At 39.9% G+C, this 12,756-nt stretch overlaps 1 protein-coding gene across 3 annotated transcripts in view; it reads left to right on the top strand.

The window, feature by feature from the left end:
• Positions 1-12,756, top strand: part of DOCK3 (dedicator of cytokinesis 3) — a 209,864-nt gene that overhangs the window by 115,331 nt on the left and 81,777 nt on the right. For all 3 annotated transcript variants that reach the window (XM_056855260.1, XM_056855269.1, XM_056855252.1), the window contains exons 18-22: positions 1,509-1,680; positions 6,153-6,250; positions 8,685-8,768; positions 11,558-11,658; positions 12,654-12,735. In XM_056855260.1, coding sequence (XP_056711238.1) covers positions 1,509-1,680; positions 6,153-6,250; positions 8,685-8,768; positions 11,558-11,658; positions 12,654-12,735 — 537 coding nt within the window. The remainder of the gene's footprint in view (positions 1-1,508; positions 1,681-6,152; positions 6,251-8,684; positions 8,769-11,557; positions 11,659-12,653; positions 12,736-12,756) is intronic.

Genomic DNA, 12,756 nt, shown 5'->3' with positions numbered 1-12,756 from the left:
CACCCGCCCTTGGGGCCGGGAAGCCCAGGCCCTGACGCATGACACAACGGGGGGGGGGGGCGGGAGACCCCGTGCCGTCCCGCGCCAGCCAAGGGAACCAAAGCCCCCCACCCAGTGGACAGGAGCCGGCAGACCATTCCCCTCCCCCCCAGAGGATCCGCAAACTCGGCTCCCGGTAAGGCAGACCTGGCACTTCTAACAGCATGTGCTTACTTCATGTCTCTGTATCACATTTTGGTAATTCTGTCAATATTTCAAACTTTTTCATTATTATTTCAGTACATTTTTTAGACATAATGCTATTGCACACTTAATAGACTACAGTATAGTGTAAACATAACTTTTATATGCACTGGGAAACTAAAAATAAAATAAAATGTTGATTTGCTTTATTGCCGTAGTCTGGAACCGAACCCGCAATATCTCTGAGGTCTGCTTGTATAAGGAACATCCTTTTAATAACAAAAAAAAGGATTGTGTATCCCTATATGATAATAGCTGTACAGTTAATATTCATTCATTGAGAAAATACATATGCTGCACCCAAGCCTCTCATGAGGAGCGGTTCTCCTCACGAGTAGGCAAGTGGCTTTGACTGGGCCGGGGCACAGTTGGGGGCCTCTGGCTGAGGATGGCCCGATATCACCTGCCTAGTTGGCTCTGAACAGGTGGGCCCAGTGAGAAAGATGTGGCCATAGGTATGGCAAGCTGGCTGGCAGATGAAGCCCAAGCAGTAGCTGGCCTGACACAGAGATGGCAGGGGCATGGCTGCCATGGAGGTGAGACCAGGGGAAGGCACCAGTGAGGGAAGAGAGAAACCTGCCCAAGCTGGGTGGATTCGTGGATCCCTTGGAATAACTCCATGGCTCCCCAAGGATCCCTGGCCCACAGGTTCAGAACCACTAGTTTCAGTATTCAGGAACAGAATTTTATTAAGGAAAAACTTCAACATAATTCAAAAGTTACTATACGGAAGTTACTTGGAAAGCCTCTCACAAGCCCATCCCGACACAATCCCTCCCATACGTAACTGATGAACAAAGCAGTTATTTTTCTCACCCTCTTAGGAAATCTTTTCTTGTTGTAGCAGTATGGTGCCAAATGTCACACAGAGGCTGAATAATTGCATAATCCTGCAGCAAAACAAACAAACAAAAATCCTTATTTTAGTCTGCTTACATTGAGTTTATTTCATATCTGTAGAGAAGTACCAGTTAATAGAAATGCTTATGCTCTGGGATCATGTTTAACAGAAGGTATTTATTACCCTCGGAATACTTCAACAGAAATGTTTTATTCTTACCAGGTATACTCTAGTTGTTTATGAAGAGTTTACTGCAAATGAAAGATGTGATCTTTTTAATAACCATAAAATTATCAAAAGTGATCTTTTTGTAGAAAAAGTTATTTTCTAAAATGTGTACTGAATAAATGAGTATTATCTCTTTTATCTCTAGTATATTTTGTCTGTCCTTGCATAGAATACATTTACTTTTTTATGTCTGCAGTGTGATGAAAACAGCACATTCAATAACCATGCATTGTACCTGGGTTTGCCATGCTGCAAAGAGGACTATAATGGTTGTCCCAACATCCCTTCAAGCTTGATTTTCCAGCGCAGCGCCAAAGAGTCTTTTTCAGTGTCTACCCAGCTCTCTTCAACAAAACTCACGCAGAATGGTATGATAATTTTCATTTCAAGGAAACATGGAATACAAAAAGGTTCAAGGATGCTCCATAACTGAGCTGCAAAAAAAAAAAAATTCCCTTGACTTTAGTCATTGGAAATGACATTCTATCTCTTTACTATTTTAATTCTGCTCCTTAAAATTTTGCAAAATTGATGGAATTTTGCAAAATTGGTAAAATCCCAAGAATAAATACAGAATAAATCTCAGTTGTAATGATGTTGTGGGAATTTGCTCACCCCTGTCCTTCATAATTATATTTTAGTGTGTGTTCTACACACCAAAAGCGTAGTGTCTGATATAGATTCACATTGCAGGTGAATCCTGATTGGCTGTGTCTCTTTGGAGAATTTATTTATACGGGCCAGGCACATCTCCTGTTGGTGTCATGTGAAGTAGTCCTAAAATATAAGGTTGAAGTTAGATTCAAGGACTAGAGAAAAATATATCTTAGTTTAAGTACGGACAATTATTAGTTGGTAAGAATGCCTATTGACCATCTCCCCCCCCCCCATCAAGTCACAGCAGACTTATGGCATCCCTGTACGGTTTTCAAGGCAAGAGGTGTTTGGAGGTGGTTTGACATTGCCTGCCTTTGTGTCATGACCCTGGTATTCCTTTGGGGGTCTCAAATCCAAATACTAGCCAGGGTCAGGGTTGAGTGTGTGTGACTGGCCCAAGGTTACCCATCAAGCTGCCATGGCGCGAGTGGGGATTCAAACCTGGGTTTCCCAGGTCCTAGTCTGACACCTTAACCACGACACCACAATGGCTAGCACATATTCCCAGGATGACTTCCTAAAAGTCTATATCAAATCAAATAGAGCAATTTATTAGGATTCTGGTATTTTAGAACAATCAATCTCACATAATTTTTCTTCAAAAAGTTTTCTTTATCTTCTGTGTACCAGTTTGGAAGTGGCTACTTTTTCCATGAACAGTCTGTCTTTTTTGCCAACAAAAACTCAATTTTTTAAAAAGGATCAGGAATCGAAGTGAGTAGGATGTTACAGAAAAAGCTTGAGTTTGGCCTTTTTATGTATGGCACTAATGACCAGGCCCAGCTTGCTTCACTCACCAACTGCACAGCTTACTGTGCTCACAGTGTTATTGGATAGGGGCTCTCCCCATGAGTGCTCCATGGGCTAAACCCAAAAGTGAGGGTTGGCCATATTTTTCTTCTCTATTATTTCAAATACATTTTGTTTGACAAAAAAACAACAACTGTTCTGTAAAAGAAATCAGTCAGAATGCAATAATTTAAACAGCCCTCTTTTTCTATCTGTGTAGCTGTGGCTGAGACTTCACATCTGTTTTCAGGAAGGTTTCAATCTCAGCAAGTTTCTAAAACACGTCATACACTTTTAGCGGTTGCCAGGTTGATTAAGGAAGTACACAGAAAGGAGTGGGCTTTGAAGTCCAGCTCAGAGATGTTGTAACACCCTCTGTGTTTTTGTAAGTGAGGAAATATTTTCCACCATCCTCTTTGGTGCTGCCTCCACTTTTCTGGCTTCTAGTAAGTAAACCATTGCAAATCGCACTGGGAAGTTCTGCAATCCCACCCCTCCATTCCCAGTACTCAGCCTGCTTTAGCTGCCTTTTTGTGTGTGGATGTACTTGTGGATTCCAGCCACAGTTTCAGCTCCTTTTTAAGATGAATCCATAGGTAAAGAGTAAAATGTGGAGTATTCCCGGGGTGCCCTATTGCACCCCACACTCTGACTGAATGCCCTACTAGGCAGGCTTCTGGTCAACTGTCCCTCCCCTGGGGTGGGGCAAACACCCTTCTCTGGGCTAATAAGCAGAGAGGGCAGTTCCATTGCAAAAAGAACAAGGATGTTCTGGAGATAATTTTAGCTTCATTTTATGATGAGTTATGCCTGCTACAAACAGATAGGCAGACAAACAAGCCCTCCTTTTATTATAATAGATAGATGATGAACTAGATAACAAAGAATATCTTGTATAAAAACCTTGTGAGTATATGGAATATGTGATTCGCACTATGGAGCAGATTTACCTTTCTGGCTTTAGACAGTAAACCTGCTAAGTAAAATCTTCCAGCTGATTTTTAAATAGTGATTAACATTGGTTTAGATTAAGAAAATACTTCTGGTATTTTCCCATTTCTTGTAACTTAAAGAAAACTGCTGCTGTTAACAGAGTTTCTATATCCACCCTTCCTCCATAGTTTGAATTTTAATCCAGTAACTAAAAATATACATACTCTGAACTTTCAATAAACTGGTTTCTGCAAACAGATAAAATAGGTTTATACTCAGGAATGACCAAAACAATCCTCAATATTAGATTATGTACTTTAAAATTAAAATAAGCTCTGTTCCCCTGGATTTCTGTACCATAACATCTGCAAGTATATGGGCTGCAATTCTAAAGACACTTGTCTGTGAGTAAGCACCATTGAATAACATAGGGCTTACCTCTGAGTAGACCAGTTTAGGATTGTCCCCATGGTGCAGTCCTTAACATTAAAAATCTTAAAAAATAGGTCTGATCTGTGCCCCTTGTTGATTTCACTAAGTTTTAATAATACATCTCTGCACCATTATAATAAGTAATTGGGGAGCATAGAAATGGATGGAAATACACAATTTATCCTTACCAAAATAACTAACATTTAACCAGTGTTTTCCACTGAAATAGCTCATTTTACTTCACTTTCAGGACGGCTTCCAACAATCAATGTATACAATACAATATATAGGTTAAAAACACAGACCGTTTTTTTAATCAAGTTAAAAGATGGCAGTCTAATTTCATACCTGCTTTATAATACTAAAAAAATTTTTTCCTGATGGTGAGTTGCATTCATAAACATTCGTAGAAGACCAACAATGATCCAGATGTAACAAGTCCTCAAGCAACAAGAAGAGATCCAGGAAAAGAAAAAAGAACCAGCAGAGGGGAGGGGAAAGAAAAGTGAGGGGGGGGATGGGGGAAGAGTGCAAATATATCAAGAGGGCATCACATCTGTTTTATCAACAACTGGTGATTCATGGTGGCAGCAAAAAAAAAAGCAGCTGTGTAGCTTCTCATTGCTGGCATTCCATCCAAAATTGTGATGTTCCCCTTGAGGAGCACTGTGAAAACAAGAAATGCAAAAATGAAGTTTGGTGTTGCCTTGACAACTACATTACAGAAGATGTACAGAAGAATACCTGAGAATTAGACAAGTACATTACAGAAGATGGAGATTTTCTGTCACCTCAGTTTTTATGCTCTGGTATCTGCTCTGAAATTCATATATATATTTTTGAACCTGGCCCCAGAATGAAGATTTAAAAATTCACACACTGGGGCTGGGAACAGCCAGGAGAGATGTTTCTGCAAACATAAGGGGAAACCCAGTCTTGCAGAAATAGCTTAAAAATAAAAAGGAAGGTGGGGTAAAGAAAGAAACATGCCAAGATGTCATCAGATTTCTGCATGAGAGCTCATCAGTCGTTTTGAATAGCTCTGGCAGTTGTGGTTGCCTAGAACTTGTAATACAAAGTAGCTGCTGCAGTTTTATTTTGAAATAGAAGGTGGGGAGACAGAGAGAACAGGTAGGGGGGAAAAGATGGGCAGGAGTGAAGATAATGTAGAGAGGGGGGAGAAAAATAGAGCAAAAGTGAGAAAATGAAGCTAAAAGTAAGGAAAGAAGCTGGGAGAGGAGAGAAACTGTGTGTGGGGGTGAAGAAAAAACTGGACTAGAGGTAAACTGGCAGGTAGGAGGGGAAACGGGAGGGAAGGAAGCAGAGAAAGGGGAGAAGCTGCAGAGTCTGTGAGGGAGTGGACAGTGAAGATACAATGGGGAGAAAAATAGCTGGGTGGGGATGAGATCCCTGCCACATGTCCTTGTGTGTCCCTTGTTGGTAGTCTCTCATTTCAGGAATAGCCTGACCCTGTATGTATTTAGTCAGAAGTAAGTCTCATCAAGCTGAATGGGAGTTACTCCCGAGTAACAGTTCAGAGGATTGCAGCTCCAATAGCAATAAATCAGGAATCCCCAACCAGTAGTTTGTGAGCTGTTGATACCTCTCCTACTTTGCAGTAGCCTCTCATGAATCCCCTAGAAGACCCAGGCAGGAAAAGATCTACTGTAGCCTTTTTTATTTCACAGGATTTTTCTTTGTGCTGCTTAGCTGACTACTTCATTTCTGGTGCTCTTCCTAGTCTTTCTAGGACAGAAGAAAACTTGGTAACATGCTAGGCAGGGTAGTGGGGGAGTAGGTTGGTATATTTTTCATTATTCAGAAGTAGCTGTCATTAAATAAAAAGTTGGTGATCTAAATGTTCCACTCTAAATGTTACTAACATACAGTTTTGCCTTTTGGGAAATAAATGTATACTATTGTTATTTGTTTTTCATAGGCTTATTATATTTTACTTTATCGTATTTTAAAATAAGTGTTTTTAGTGTATTATGCTCAGTATACCCATCATTCTTTTAATGATTTACAGTGGATCTGCTTGCTCTCTTAAAATGGAAGGCTTATCCAGATCGAATAATGGATATCTTGGGAAGACTGAGGCATGTCAGTGGTGAAGAAATTGTGAAGGTACTAAATCAGCTTTAAGCCATTGTCATACGTGACAGTTTTTTGGTAATTCATAGTCTTCGAAGAAGCCAAAAATATGACTCCTGATTGCCTTCTGTCAGTTGGCAGAAATCCAGTTGTGATCATCTTAAATCTAAACCTATGAAATTATGTTCTGGAAGGCCAGAAAACAGTAAACGTTCAGGTGTATATGTAAAAAATGAATTCCTGTAAATCCAATAGATTCTAATATAAAAAATATTTTAATAAATGTACAACAAATATAACAAAATTATTATAACATGCAAATTTCTCCTATTAATTGAAGATAAAGGACCAAATGCTTTTTTGACAAGCTGTCTTCATCAGTGGTCAACCATACAAAAGATTTTCTGAAAAATACAGCTGATTCCTATGTCAAGAATACATGCGAAACACGGAAACAATTACCCGCAGTAAACTAAAACAATTAATTAAACAGTTTTTCCTCTGGCTTCAAGATTTCATGAAAAGTTACACCTCTAGCTGTGATCATGATTATATCATATTTGCCATTTTGTACTACTAGTTATTATTGGGGGAAAGATGAGGATATGTAAGGCTGAGTTTTAGGTGGAACTACTCATCCTCTGTGGTGCTAGTTCTAGATACAGCCATTGGCTTTTATGAAAATAATGACATGATCTAATAAAATTTTACAATATTTTGATTTTTAAAATGTTTCTAATTGTGAATTCAACTGTTTAAAAGGCATTACATTTAAGTAAAATGGTTACACAACCATATTTATTATGTTTACTATTTAAAATATGCTTAATTGTTCCATTTTAGACTATTGCATGATTATTAAAATTGATATTCTTGTACAGAAGTATTAAATTCTATAATATATCCTCAGTGAATTAGGCTTCCCAGAGAAGTCTGAAAAGCAATTTCCCACCTTCCCCTGATAAATTATATTTAAAACAGATTCATGAAATAAGGACATCCTATTTTTGGAAGTGCTTAGAAATTCTTTAAATTTCTTGAATGCAAGTTTTTGTGTTATTAAACTTGCTTACCTTGTAAAACCTATGAATTACACTTGTGAGCAAAGGCTGTTATTACTTTTTGTCAACCAAATAGGGAACAACCCAAAGGAGGTCTACTCAAAATTAACTCCCATGTCATTCAATGGGGCTTATTCCCAGAAAACTCTTGTTAGAATTGTAGCCATTGTGGTCTCTTTCCACAAGGTGTGTAGTGTATAATATGACTATTCTTGATTAAGCAGGTTACTGAATAGAAACAAAAGATCTGCAGAAGATAAAATAACTAGGAATAATTACTGTTTCCTGAAGATCTGCAGCTGTTTCCATTGTATCTTGTATCTTCTGAAAACTACAACTGTTCAGACAATTTCCAATGCTAAAGTGAAATAGTACTATAAAAAGTAATGCATATGGTATTTTAATGTCTTAGTTTTTTCCATATGAGTTTTAAGAACAGAGTCTTGAACATACTTCTTTTATATGTAATATGAGTAATCCACTAAACTGATCAGTTTTGATATACCGTGTTTCCCCGAAAATAAGACACTGTCTTATATTTATTTTTCTTCAAGAAGACACACTATGGTTTATTTTCAGGGGATGTCTTATTTTTATTAAGCTTTTCGGTACGCTGCATAGCCACGCCTAGCACTATCAATTACAATTTTAACAAAAATAAATCTGATTTTAAGATTTATAAACAAGCACCTATTTTGATTTTAAAAAAATAACAACCCTGCTGTTGAATGAGAAATAAATCCAGAATACTTAACACTGCTTCACCCAAAGAAATTTAAACAGCGTCACGGTGTGTGTTGGTGGCTATTCTTTCCCCCAACACAGCAGGGGGCAAGAGAAGCCTCCGAAGCCGAATGGCCACACTGAGCGAATCCAGAAAGCGCCCCGGGTCCCCCTTCGCCAGCCACGCGGCTCTCGACTTCCGGCGCCACCACCGGTGTTCTCCGGGGAGGGGGCTCCGTGTCAGGGTGGCTGCAGCCCAAAGGGCCCCTTGCCCATGTGACCGACCCCTCACCTCCGCCTCCGCCCCATGTGACCGACCCCTCACCTCCGCCTCCGCCCCCCATGTGAGCGCACCAAATGCCCCTCCTCCCCCCCAAGGGAGGAGCCAATGGCAGGCAACGGCAAGGCCCCGCAGCAGCCAATCCGCAGCAGCCACGGCACCGAGGCCCTCTCGGGTGGCCGACCCGGAGCACCACGGGGACTGTAGTCCGAAAACCCGAGCGGAGGGTCCGCTCCCACGCCTATCACTATGTCTTATTTTCGGGGTATGGCTTATATTGAGCAAATGCTTAGAAATCCTGCTACGGCTTATTTTATGAGTATGTCTTATTTTCGGGGAAACACGGTAGTAGTTTATAAGAACATATTATATGACGCACTATGTGGATTTTGTGCCTTTCCAGTTCCTTCAGGATATCTTGGATACCTTATTTGTGATTTTGGATGACAATACAGAAAAATATGGACTGCTGGTCTTTCAGTCTCTGGTAAGCATTACCCATTTCTGATTAATGAACCCTTTCATCTTCCCTTTATCCAGTATTTTTCATAGTTATGATACTGGTAACTAATTTTTCCAGCAAGTCATAATAATCGTGAGGAGGAGGTAGGAGGCAAACCACTCCCCATTTTTAGCAAAAACTGTAGAGATTTTATTTTCTTCCCCCCATATTTTGTACTATCATTTGTGTGAGCAAGTAGCAATTTTGCTTAGCTTTTATTGTTTCAATGAACCCAAATTTTCTTCACCTTTCATATGTCTGGTATGCCTGGCAATCATTGCCTTTTCAGGACTTCTCAAACATGTGAAACCATATTCTAATCCTTTGTAGCTCTTTTAGTTTAAAGGAGTCACAAACCAGCAGGGAAGTAAACTCTTTCAATATCAAATAAGCATATTAAAATCTTTCCAAAGATTCTTGACTATATTACTAAGTCTTTTTGAAATTGGCTAACTGACAGGCTTTCCATGGGTGAAATGTTAAACAGCTGAACTGTTGAGCTGTTATTTATGGATTGTTTATAATACTTATAATTGTATCTTTTTAGCTGATCTTATTCTTGTACCTAGTATAATATGAACTGGAAAGAATTTTTTTTTAAAATGTGTTCATTATTTAGGGATATGCCCATTCTTAGGTTAAGTTTTCAAAAAACATTTCAGTGGGAATATGTGTGTAAATCCAACCATAAAGATAAAAAAATAAGAGCAAGTGTACCGGGTCAGACCAGTGGTCCATCTAGTCCAGCAACCTTTTTCACACAGCAGCAAACCAGATGTCCTTGGAAGACGTACAAGCAGGGCACAGAAGCAAAGCCTCTCCCTGTTGTTGCTTCCCAGAACTGATATTCATAGGGTTGCTACCTGAACATGGAGGTTCCATTTAGTCATTGTGACTAATAGCCATTTGGGGCTGACTGGATGAACCCACAGGTCCCGGTCAGCAACCGGAGGCCTCTTCTGGCTCGGTCGAGAGTAAAAATGACTGAGCTGGAAGGAGTGCAATGCCACCGATGGGAGAGTGGCATAATAGGAGAGCTTTAAAGCAACCTGTCATGTGTCTCTAATACTCAGATCCCCAATCCTCCATAGAAGGTTGCTGGGTGACAGTCTCACCGCACCTACCTCAGAGGGTTGTTTTGAGGATAAAATGGAGGACAGGAGAACAGTGCAGCTTTGAGTTCCCATTGGGGAGAAAGACTGGACGTGGCATTTGTTATAAACCTAATTTTTAATGACATTAAAAAGATTACATCATTTGTCCTATAACAAAGTAGCCTTTCCAAAGGGCTATTAGATCTTCCACCAACAAAATAATAATAACAACCCAAGGCCTGAACTCGGAGTTCTGACTTCTGTTCCACATGTATAACCACTACAACCAATTAATATTTCATCACCATGTCTGTAAAGGATGGAGGAGGGGGAAGCATCCTTTTACTACTTTGATAAATCATGGGGAAATGTTAACTCCCCCCCCCCCCGGTGTTCATAATATTAACAAAGGTTCACTGCTATACTACTATGAAGTACATTCTGTTGCCAAGCAGGATAGGGATGAGAAGGAGCTGAGACCAAGACTTGAAAATAAATTGGGGAGGGGAACACACCTGGACTGGACACTGACCCAACAATGTTATCTTGTTCCCCACCCCCTCTTTTTTCCTTTTTGTATTTTTAAAACTAAATAAAAAAATTATTTAAAAAAAAGAGAAGGAGCTGAGACCAAGACTTGAAAATAAATGGGGGAGGGGAACACAGAAAAAGTGTGGGAAGGGGGAAAATAAATTAAGGGAAAGAGCGGGAAAGGTAATTTCATCTGGCTGCAACACACTAATTACTGCTTTGCAAGATCTAGCTGAGCTGGATGCAAGGAAAGGAAGAGGGCTAGGCCATTGGAGACAACGACCTTTTTAGCAGGCTGCAGGCTGGCAGTTACTGTAGCAGTCATCAGCGTGCTGCCTTGTCTTACTCCAGTGCTGGATTGGTTGATGGGCTTAGCGTGATCTGTTAGGCAAGTTTGCTCCATTCTTGCAAAAAAGAGAGTCTAGTAGCCAGTAGCCCGAGTGCCTTTTATTGTGCTCATATTCCCCTGCACCTCTAGTGGCTGCAGCCAGAACTGCATTAAAATAAATGGAAAGGCATTCTGCAGGATGCAATGTGATGCTGGCTTCAGGGGCCCTCCAGCTGTATCCACCACCACCCCATTTTGTCCCTCCAGGGCCCCTCTCTCAGCAGCCCTGCTTAGGGGTGGGGGCTGCAGCAAGCTGCTTTAGAGCCACTCAATGGACCATCAATATTGGACTCAACTGCCCAGAGTCATCCTCTCCCCTTCCCTCTACCCAAGCTCAAATGATGCTCCAGCTTACAGCTGGGAGCTAATTTTCTTGTAATTTTGTTCTTGAATGTTTTCCAGGGTACAGGTGGCTGATTTTGAGGGGATTTCTTTGTTTTTATTTTATAAAGGACTGCAGTTTTTTATTGTGTTGATGTGGGAAGACAACAAAAGTAGATAAAATACTTTTCTCTCTGAATTTTTTGTTTTATTTATATATTTATAAATCTCAAAGCAATAACGTCTTCCTTGCACAAAACCTATTATCAGGTTCCTAAAGTTATCCTTTCTTGCTGGAAGACACAGGGAGCAGAAAAGTTATAATGAATCACAGAATAATAAATGCAGTAAAGCTGAAGAAATTGCTAACATCTGTTTACAAATGTGTTGAATTTTTATCTGTCTTATTATGTATGCATACTTTTGTCCAAATCCTGCAGGTGTTTATCATAAATCTCCTACGTGACAGCAAATATTTTCATTTTCGACCTGTGATGGACACTTACATTCAAAAGCATTTTGCAGGAGCACTGGCATACAAGTAGGTCCTCTTTTATACGCTTAACACATATGGTAACACTTTGAGATGTAAACTTGAAGGTGAAGTTTTAATCTGAGTAGTTATATAATGCTTCCCATATAGTGAAAACGTTTGAAGTAGAAAAACAAGGGAAACAAGTAAATACTACAAATCAATAAGACGGTTACCTTTTCCCTTGCATTTCTAGGATGTCATTCCTGTGGGATTGCTCTGTCACTTCTGTGAGACAGAATGTAGATTTGTGGTTCCATCTTAGGCCGTATTGAAAATTAGATATAACAAGTGGAGGACCGACAAAGACTTATGGGGGGAATCTCATTTTTCATGTACACCCTTCCGCCGCTATGTTCTCTTTTCCCCTTCCCTGGCAGTCTCCATGGCTTCTCTCCCTTTCCTGCTTCCTTTTCTCTTTCCCATCCTTCTAGAGGTTGATGCATGATTCACATTCATAGATCACCAAGACGGCTCCATGTATCAATCACGCACTGATAACTTCTAGCCAGCAGACAGATACATGCAAAACATTGGATAACCCCATCCTCTTGCTGGTTTTCCACCTTCATGACTAGTTTTGTCATTTCAAGCTGTTGTGGTTAAAGACACAGTACTTATGCCAGTTCCTGTCCCGAGAAGGATCAAGTATAATTACCCTGATCGCACAGGACCTTCACTCAGGAGTCCTCCCCCCGCCCAAGTACTTGACAGAATATCCATTCTCACCTTTTCAAGCAATATCTGCTGTAACCAATGTCTTTAATCTGTTTTGTCTGTCTCCATGACTATGGTGTAACGGTTTTGAGATTCTAGAAATTATATTTTGATGTTTCATTTGTTTGCTAATATCTCAGTGTTAGACTACAGTACAAAGCAATGAAAAATAAAATAAACTTTGTGAAATTATTGCTAGCAAAGGAGATGTTTCAGAAGATGAAGATTTGTGCTTGATAACTTCAGAATTGGTGCCTGATATCATTCTTTTGTTGTTTTTTATTCAGAGAACTGATCCGATGTTTAAAGTGGTATATGGACCGATCAGCTGAGCTTCTGCGACAGGACCATATTCAGGAGGCAATGAGGGTATGTCTTCTATGTAAATAC

Source organism: Euleptes europaea, chromosome 1, assembly GCF_029931775.1.
Source record: "Euleptes europaea isolate rEulEur1 chromosome 1, rEulEur1.hap1, whole genome shotgun sequence".
In the NCBI taxonomy this organism is placed as follows: Eukaryota; Metazoa; Chordata; class Lepidosauria; order Squamata; family Sphaerodactylidae; genus Euleptes; species Euleptes europaea.
Note: the sequence above shows the minus strand (reverse complement) of the source record. Positions and strands in the feature narration are given on the sequence as shown.